The sequence below is a fragment of the Salmo salar genome, chromosome 28 (genome assembly GCF_965601325.2).
Source record: "Salmo salar chromosome 28, fSalSal1, whole genome shotgun sequence".
NCBI lineage: Eukaryota > Metazoa > Chordata > Actinopteri > Salmoniformes > Salmonidae > Salmo > Salmo salar.
The window spans coordinates 9,110,871-9,120,000 of NC_138318.1; the positions used below are offsets into that span (position 1 = coordinate 9,110,871).

Consider the following 9,130-nt stretch of genomic DNA (forward strand, 5'->3'; position numbering starts at 1 on the left):
GCACCTGTACATAGCCCATCTATAATTTAGCCCAAACAACTACCTCCTCCCCTACTGTATTTATTTATTTTGCTCCTTTGCACCCCATTATTTCTATTTCTACTTTGCACTTTCTTCCACTACAAATCTTCCATTCCAGTGTTTTACTTGCTATATTGTATTTACTTTGCCACCAAGGCCTTTTTTGCCTTTACCTCCCTTATCTCACCTCATTTGCTCACATTGTATATAGCCTTATTTTTTCTACTGTATTATTGACTGTATGTTTGTTTTACTCCATGTGTAACTCTGTGTTGTTGTATGTGTCGAACTGCTTTGCTTTATCTTGGCCAGGTCGCAATTGTAAATGAAAACTTGTTCTCAACTTGCCTACCTGGTTAAATAAAGGTGAAATAAAAAATAAATAAAATAAATAGTCCACAATCATCTCATTTGTCTTGATTACGCTGAGGGAGAGGTTGTTGTCCTTGCACCACACGGTCAGGTCTCTGACCTCCTCCCTACTGCCTGTCTCATTGTTGTCGGTGATCAGGCCTACCACCTACAGATTTTGTTTTAAAAATCATTTTTTCATGAGTCCTCGTGATAGTCTGAGAGGAGGAAAGATGTGCAAGGAGGTAGAACTTGACCCCTGACCAGCACATCATTCAGTAGCACTGGTCTCTGACCTTTGACTTTTTATGTCCACTGTTTTATTTATGGTTCTATTGTACTATACAACACTCCTGATCCAAAAGTATGCCTGCCAACCATGCCAGAGATAGGATTGCCACTTCACCTAGATTTGAAAGAACGTTACCTCATGATAAATGTCTGGACAATGGGGGACTTTTCATTTCTGAAAACCAGATTAAACTTACTAAAAATCTTTTTCAATGGAGATTCTCTATTTAAAGTGCTTGTTAGTCCATGTCGAGTAGGCTTCATCTAGGTCTAGGAAACAAGGCCTGTACATTCTAAATCCCATTATCACTATGATGTACCCATTTAAGCTCACTGTTATCTTTTATTTAAAAACAACGAAACCTTTAGAATGATTAAATTCCCTAAAGAGGGAAAGATTTTACAGCTGCACAATTTTTTTACTATAAATTCTTTTTGCTGCAGTCTCAGAGCAAGAGATCTAACTAACCTGGATAAATAAAGGTTGAATAAAGAAAATTTGTTTTTTTACAGCTTTCTTACCTTTATGTCATCATGAGAGGCTGGATCGGGGGTTTTGTTTCTGTTCGGCTGCTTGCTTGTATTCTATTCATGCTGTGGCTCATGAATATTACAACTTGACAACATGAAAATATGTTATTCCCTTGTATGTTGTTCTGAAACTGTATCTCAGTCCTTGTGTACATAGATGTCCTGTCGTCCTTTTATGTTGATAGCTCACTCCCGCCCTGTTAATTTCTTCAGATACCTTCAGATTCAATTCCTCAAAGATACGTTTCTTCAAGTCCTTTTTTTGCTGTAACAAAAACAGTATGTCACTGTATTTAAAAAGTGAATAAAAAAATAAAAAATAATAGTAGGTAGTGTGAGAAATGCTAAATATAGAACAACATGCCTCATAAAATGTTACCCTATGATGGACCACGGTATGAACTAAGCTGAGGATGGAGGTAAACAGGAGTGACGTATATCACGGTTGTTCTAGCATTAGAGATACAGTGATGAGGGAGGGATGTGATTGGGTGGAGGTAGCAGACACGTTGTAAAGCAGAGTTTTAAAGAGGGCCAACCTCCCTGCAGGAGTAAGCTATTGACCTGAGCACAAGAGATCATACCCCCCTCACCTGTCAATATTGGGATGAACTGAGAAACTACCATCAGGTGGGGACCCTGGTAGGGACGACTGGAGGCTATGGATCCTGCCACTGCAGACAATGTAAATATACTGTATTCATATATCCTCAAATATGCTGTTGAATAATCAAACAACTTTGACAATAATGATGTGCAATGTTGGTGATGATGCAATGATAAATTATGTAAAGGTGCTCAGCAGTAGCTATGCAGGGTTTGGTATGCACATGTATTTGGCCACTTAAGAACATCTACTGTATTCCAACTGTAATCAAAGATTGATACTGATAATATCCATGGTACTCATTGAAAGCATGTTGAAATTGAACCTTTTGGATGTTTTAATATTTGCTTTTTAGTGTTTGTTGGTCTTAGTTTTTTTTCTAGCTTGGTGAAATATTATGGTAAAAGCAGCAATCAGGCTGGTTCCACCAGGCTAGTTTTTCATCATCATGTGTGCAATTAAACTACAAAAAATAGTGCAGATATTTCTCAAGTTCCATTTGTTTTGAAATAATGTGCTTTGTGAAACAAGCAGGAGTTTGAAAAAAAATCTATATTTCCACTCTCTGAACATTTATGGAATGAATGTTTTATTTATTCATTGAAACCATTATCATGATTATTATAATAGTAATCCAATTGGTTCGTCTTCTACAGTATATTACATTTTTGCATTGGGAAGTATGGTATGTTTAATGATCAGAGAGCATTTGAGGTGCAACCATGGATGCTGTGTAAACACATGTAGTTAAATAATGCTATTATATCAACAGGATAGGCTACTCAATTTTCAATCAATGTGAATCAACAGCCATTTTTTCCCCCTCATCATTTTCACTATGATTATGATTCACTATGATTTTTATAATAAAAATGTTCCCAATCATGGAATCTCACTTCTGTGAAAAGTGAAATAATTATACGCCTACTGCACCAAGTTTAAGGAAATAAAATGTAGTGTATTTTTGGGAGCAGGCAAATAAAAATAAAAAAGTGATAAAGATCTGTCCGTCCTTTTAAATGAATGTGATACGTAAGTGGAATGGTATGGCTTTTCCAGACATCGTCAAGGTCCTTTTAAAGTAAGCTCTTCGATGTCAGGGCGAGAGGCAACATATCAATATAGGTGTAATGGTTACATCTTAATGTCCTGTGTCATTGAAATATTACTTATAATAATCAAGACATGCCCCGAATACTGCACCACCCACATTGCTAAAGATAGCATTTATGGTGTTATTTACCAATTGGACATGGAAATAAGGTGATTTGTCCTTTGTAACTATAAAAAAAAATCATTTTGAGCTCTACAGCTTAGTGTGTACTCTATAAAAAAAAACAACAGCTGTCAAACATGTGAATCGTTAGAAAGATTATTTATCACCGGCTCCATTAAAAATAGTGTCAGATCGTAATGGTTTTATTGCCCAACGTAAGTAATGCTGAAACAGAAACCGAAGAAGATGAAAACAAGACAAGAAAAACAAGAAAATGCAATCAGTCAGTACCCCCACTGAGGAACAAACAACCACTTATATCAGACGGTACATCATTTGTCACGGGTAGTAGAATACAGAACACAAGTCAATGATTTGTATAAATAGACATTTGGATGCTGTAAGCCTACTAAGTCATCTCTTCCTGTCCTGTCCTGTCTGTGTCGCGGTTGAGGAATGTAGTTATGTTCTATGTGGCAGAGGCTACAGGGCCCGGGGCCAGCTGTTGGTGAGAAGTGTAGGAGAGGGGAGTGGAGGGCCATTAGATGGCTGGAGCCTTTGGTCATCGTGCATGGCGGCATGGAGTCATAGAGTTAGTGCCACTCAGATTTCACCTACTGACTGACTGGAGGCGATGGCAGCCAAATGCATCTCACTCGCTCCCATGGATTTCTCTGCTCACCCCTTCCTTCTCCCAATCTTGCCAGCCGGGCCGTGACAGGAAACCTTGCCCTGTGGCGGGGGCAGGCGAGCCACCCAGGCTAGAACATGACCTCATTCCTTGCCGGCTCCAAACACATATAAAATGTTGAACTGAGGCCTGCAACCGTAGAGCACAGACAGTTGACACTGGTCATTGACTGGAGATTTGAGCTACCACATATACTTGACAAATGATGATGGGTATTCTACGAGTACAAGAGCTGGTAGGTCTTTACGTCTTTATCTCTTTTTCAAAATCCAGAGGCTTTCATTGTGGACTCCACAGAATAACCACAGTTGCAAAGAATATAGGGTTGAAATGAGGATTTCAGGTGTTGGACTATGTTCACAGCTTTCATGATGCTTAGCTGCAACCTCAACAAACCTTTGAGATGAATATGAATTTCTACAGCAACAGTTTGAGAATGATTATCACACTAAGACTGAAATTCTTCTTACACCCGCTGCTGCTTGTCTTCCACTTACTCCTCTTTTTATTAAATTTATTTAACTAGGCAAGTCAGTTAAGAACAAATTCTTATTTACAATGACGGCCTAGGAACTGTGGGTTAACTGCCTTGTTCAGAATTCCTGACTTTGGAATTACAGATTTTTCTAGCAACCTTTCGGTTACTGGCCCAACGCTCTAACCACTAGGCTACCTGCCGCCCTTCTATCACAGACGACAATGGGCATGGGGGCACAGGACAAACAGAATTGTCTCGGTTGCTCACATATTCCTAATAGTCTTGTTTTTCTTATTCCAGGTTTCCGGCAAGAAATGTGAGGGCAAAGAATCCGAAGATGTGCAGTCTTCAGAGGGAGAATACGAGACATCCATCAACCAGGAGAAACAAGAGGACCTGAGATCTCACAAGGACAGCCTGGCTGACACCGATGCCCCCATGAATTTAAATGTAAGTCAAATACTCTCTTAGCGTCGTTAGTACAATGGCAGCGACCCTGTTAAGCGGTTCAGACCTAATGATTAGGTGTTGAATAGACAGACATAATGTTTTGCAGTTTGAATCTTGGTTGGGCAACTGTCTGAATTTGCTGTAGTAGCTATGACACTAACTTCAAATAAATCTGAAATGAAAAAGTGTAATCACAGAGATCATGGCACCAAGTGTTGAATCCTCAATTGGGAAGCCGCTTTATAGAAGTGCAAGATGTATAATATCTCTCTATTTGAAATGTTTGGTTGGCAGGTAGACAAATCTGGCCATCTGCGGTTAGAGACAATTGATGACCTCCAGATTATGCTGCAACTGAGGAAGTCGAGAAAGAGAGCGAAAAGAGTACAAGTTCGCAAGCCGCCACCCGTGCCCGAGACTGTGGTAAGACAGGCCTACTAGCTGAGTAGGGTGATAAGGTATCTAATTTGAGACATAGGAATAGAGGCAATTTATTTCAAGATTTGACCCTTCATAAGACAAATAACTACTAAGTAACTGCTACGTTCAGCTAAATCACCGTCTCTCTTTCCAGCCTTACTATGTGGACGAGGTGGACTTTTTCAAGGCCTGCGAAGAGAACAAATTGCCATTGATCGAGAGGTATCTGGAAAAATCAGGAGACGTCAATGCTTGTGACAGTGTGAGTGTTTAGATAATACCAACCGACCTGAAGTTTGCCAATGCACCTCAGCTGTGTCATCACGTGTAGTGTGTGTTGTAATGCAATGTGTGCTGCTTCCTATGCCTTTACAGTTCAGACGTACAGGCCTGCACAGAGCTTGCACACAGGGACATGTGGATGTTGTGAAGAGGCTACTGGAGGCTGGAGCTTTAATTGAGAACAAAGATAAGGTACTTGAATAGAAGAACTCCAAAAAAACTGCAGGTCCACAGGAGCCAAGCTCTTGGCAATATATTGCAGTCTTTGATCCTTCACTGTAAAATCATTTGGAGTGTTGATGAGAAAGGAACAGATGAAAACATGGGGGATTGCTTGTCTATCTTTAGCTGGATACCACTGCTGTCCATTGTGCCTGCCGAGGAGGAAGCATGATTGTGTTAGAACTGCTGCTCAACCACGATGGCAGCTTCTCTGCCAGGGATAAGGTAAGCCTACAGAACACTCAGCTAGCAATCCGGACTCGGAGCTGAGAATATGTTCAATGTGATTTATCCTTAAAATGTTTCTGTGTCCCTAAGCTACGCAGCACTCCCCTTCATGTTGCAGTGAGAACCGGACACTATGAATGCGCTGAACATCTCGTCCACTGTGGAGCGGACATCAATGCCAAAGACAGAGTGAGCTATTCTCATTCAGCATAGGAATTCATTTTATATTTTACCTTTATTTAACTAGGCAATTCAGTTAAGAACACATTTTTATTTTAAACCTTTGCTCTGAAATACAGTATAAACACCTTAAAATCAAATCAGAAATATGAAACACCAATGGGTCTTTAACTATGAGAGGTTTTATTTTCACACAGGAAGGAGATACCCCCATGCACGATGCAGTAAGACTAAACAGATTCAAAATCATCCAACTACTTCTGCTTCATGGAGCCAATCCAAAACTCAAGAATTGCGTAAGTTCTTGACTAACATGGCCAGCAACCTTGTTATACCTCAATCTATCATAGTATAGAATGTGGTATTTTGTTTGAATAACACAATGATTTAAAAATGACTTATTTGCTCGTAAGGCTTACATGTATCATGTATTCAGAGAATCAAACTAGTGATAGCAAAGGTGACAGGATTGATACATAACCACAGTGCCATCTTGTGGTGATACATAAGATTGCATCTGAGTTCAGATTTGATTTAACCTTTATTTATCTATGCAAGTCAGTTAAGTACAAATTCTTATTTACAATGAAGGCCTATCCCAGCCAACGCTGGGCCAATTGTGCGCCGCCCTACGGGACTCCCAATAACGGCCGGATGTGATACAGCCTGGATTCAAACCAGGGACTGCAGTGACGCCTCTCGCACTGAGATGCAGTGCCTTAGATCGCTGCGCCACTCGGGAGCAGAAGAAATAAGGCCCTTCACATTTTAGTCATCTAGCAGAAGCCCATACCTAGAGCAATTTAGGAAAACATACTATTGAAATATTTAATATATCTTTGTTTTCCTCTAACACAGGAGGGGAAGTCACCATTGGATAGCACTCTGGAGTGGCAGAGTGGGGCTAAATCCATTCTCAGCAACTTCAAGGATGATGCAAAAACTCCAGTCAAGTAAAGTCCAGTTCAGTTCAACTGCATTTTACACAGGTCTCAAACTCAGAATAAGTAGATAAAAGCAAATGCTAACCCAGTTCCTTTGTGGAGAGACTAACTTTGACAACCACTCTGTTGATTGTGGCGATACAGCTTCCAAGGTTTCATTAACCGGAGGCTGACTTCAAGACCGAAAGTCATTTCTTGCGAACTAGCAGAAGTTTTGGGCTGAAAAATTGAAGTAACTTTGCATTTGCTTCTAAGGATGTTTGTTTCTTTATAGGGAGCTTATTGGAGGTCTAAGATGCTCAAGAAGGTTGAAAAGGTTGACAAATAACTATATGGGGAAAGAGAATGTTGAAAGTTTGGAAATTGTAGATGTGACTTGACTTCAGCATGACTATAATATGCATTCAGTTAAGTACTAAATTGTAGTTTAATTGTTGGAAAAAATATTTTGAATCAATACATTCTTAATTTCTCTTTAATATAAAATGACAGTGAGCTGGTGGCTTCAAACTGATTTTGTGCTAGTCAGTGAGAACACAGGATTTTAAAATGCTTGTGTGATTCTAATACACTTCCTGAAGTAATTTTAATTGTTCTACTACATGTTTACCTTTAACATTTTCCTTGTTATTTTACATTACGTTATGAAATAAACAGCATTGCCGTTGTCATCCGAATTCGTTTGCTTTGTCTAAAAGGAACAAGCATCATCATTGTTGCTAATACATGACAAACTATACGACCACTGACCAGTTATTAGAAAACAGTCACATTTCCACAAATAAGGATATTCATAAAAGTGCATTTACATAAACACATTCATCTATCCATAAAGAAAAAGTATTACAATTGAAAAAGGTGATTACTTTCTACTGCGCCATCTCAATCTTAGCCCTCTGATGCTGGAACATCCTCTTTCTCCTGTCTCCCAGTCACCGGCTGCTCATTCTTCACAGAGTGTACTATCCCCAATGCAGTCTCTCTCATTTCTGTAATGACAACACTGTATATTCATTGATTTTCTTGTGCCACAAACACTGCTTTGAGAATGATAGACAAGTAATAAATGTAGTTCAATGACACATTGCGTTACACGATAATAACACTCACATTCCATTGATGGGCTACTCTCACTTGGCCTTTTAACCGAGTGTACATACCGGCCTGGCATATAACATTTTAAACAATGTATTCGATTGCTCGAGCAATGTGTAAACAGCGGCCTATTTACCTCCATGTAAGTGGACGGCTCGACAGTTGGGTGAGATAGCAGCTTTGCCATCTTCTTCTGACAGGCCAAACAGTAGGCCTCTGGACACCGTTCAGGATAATAGCAGTGACACAGGTTGGCCCCATCACACCTGCATATAGTCTGTCTGTAATACTGTACGATATTCTAGTTGCATACATCAAGTACTGTACTAGGTAGGTAATGTTTTAAGAAAGGATTCAAATTGGCAATGTCATAGGGTCCTCTCAACTCAAGGGGCTGACTGAACAAAACACACATTTACAGTGGTATGGTTAATTTCAGCAAGATGTTAATACCAGTATGTTCAATGCTCATGGTATGAATGGTATCTAAGTGGGTAATATACCTTTCTGCCCCAATGGTCACAATTACGTTCTGTTTTTTAAAAAAAAACATTGCTGTTACACGCACTGAGTGAAAATGGCAGGTTGATTGACAGGTGAAGTGAAGTTGAACCATGTTGGGTCTATTTACCTTGCCTTTGCACGCCTCCATGAGATTTAGAGCATTTGCGATGGTGTGTCTTCTCATGGAGTCTCGGATTGCAGGTGTGTAACTTACCTCAAAAAACACACCCCTTTCAATTGCCTGAAGCAAGCACAACTTGCATTACCATCTGTATATTACTTGGAAATGACCAAGCAATCTCTTCATTCAAATACACAGAGAGCAATGGTCTCACCCCATTGACTGAAGATCTTTTGAAAAAAAAGGGCTGTTTTTCTGTCGCTGCTACACAGATGATGTCAATAGTAAATTCCATGCAGGCTGCCTATTGAAACAAAGAGAAGACCGACACTAGCAGAATGTCATCCATACATTGCCAAGTGTAGTCAACAATAATACAGTACATATTGTTGACGGTGGTGAACAAAAGTACTTACATGAAACAACTTCTCCGTTTTAGGATAGGCAGCCACTAAGTCATAGGCTTTGTACTCTCTTAATGGTTTCTGGGAAAGGATA

The 9,130-nt window shown here is 39.6% G+C and overlaps 2 protein-coding genes across 6 annotated transcripts in view; one reads left to right on the forward strand and one right to left on the reverse strand.

The window, feature by feature from the left end:
- The first annotated feature begins 1,750 nt into the window (after nucleotides 1-1,750).
- Nucleotides 1,751-7,583, forward strand: LOC106589382 (uncharacterized). Of its 2 annotated transcripts, none has more exons than XM_014179276.3 (9): nucleotides 1,751-1,879; nucleotides 4,487-4,636; nucleotides 4,931-5,059; nucleotides 5,211-5,318; nucleotides 5,432-5,530; nucleotides 5,687-5,785; nucleotides 5,879-5,977; nucleotides 6,166-6,264; nucleotides 6,827-7,583. In XM_014179276.3, exons 1-9 carry the CDS (start codon nucleotides 1,856-1,858, stop codon nucleotides 6,923-6,925), a joined length of 906 nt encoding a protein of 301 aa, XP_014034751.1. In that variant the 5' UTR covers nucleotides 1,751-1,855; the 3' UTR covers nucleotides 6,926-7,583. The 2 variants fall into 2 exon arrangements, with proteins under 2 accessions (XP_014034751.1, XP_014034750.1); XM_014179275.3 differs by lacking the exon at nucleotides 1,751-1,879 and adding an exon at nucleotides 3,810-3,943.
- LOC106589383 (ribonuclease P protein subunit p30) overlaps nucleotides 6,129-9,130 on the reverse strand; it is a 4,741-nt gene continuing 1,739 nt past the window's right edge. Inside the window, exons 5-10 of one of the 4 annotated variants that reach the window (XM_014179277.3) lie at nucleotides 9,049-9,117; nucleotides 8,847-8,936; nucleotides 8,639-8,752; nucleotides 8,511-8,539; nucleotides 8,144-8,273; nucleotides 6,129-7,901 (exon numbers count right to left, since the gene is read on the reverse strand). In XM_014179277.3, coding sequence (XP_014034752.2) covers nucleotides 7,896-7,901; nucleotides 8,144-8,273; nucleotides 8,511-8,539; nucleotides 8,639-8,752; nucleotides 8,847-8,936; nucleotides 9,049-9,117 — 438 coding nt within the window. In that variant the 3' untranslated portion in view covers nucleotides 6,129-7,895. Of the gene's footprint in view, nucleotides 7,902-8,143; nucleotides 8,274-8,510; nucleotides 8,753-8,846; nucleotides 8,937-9,048; nucleotides 9,118-9,130 lie in introns of all 4 variants that reach the window. The other 3 variants (XR_014383022.1, XM_082970432.1, XM_082970431.1) reach the window with 3 other exon arrangements.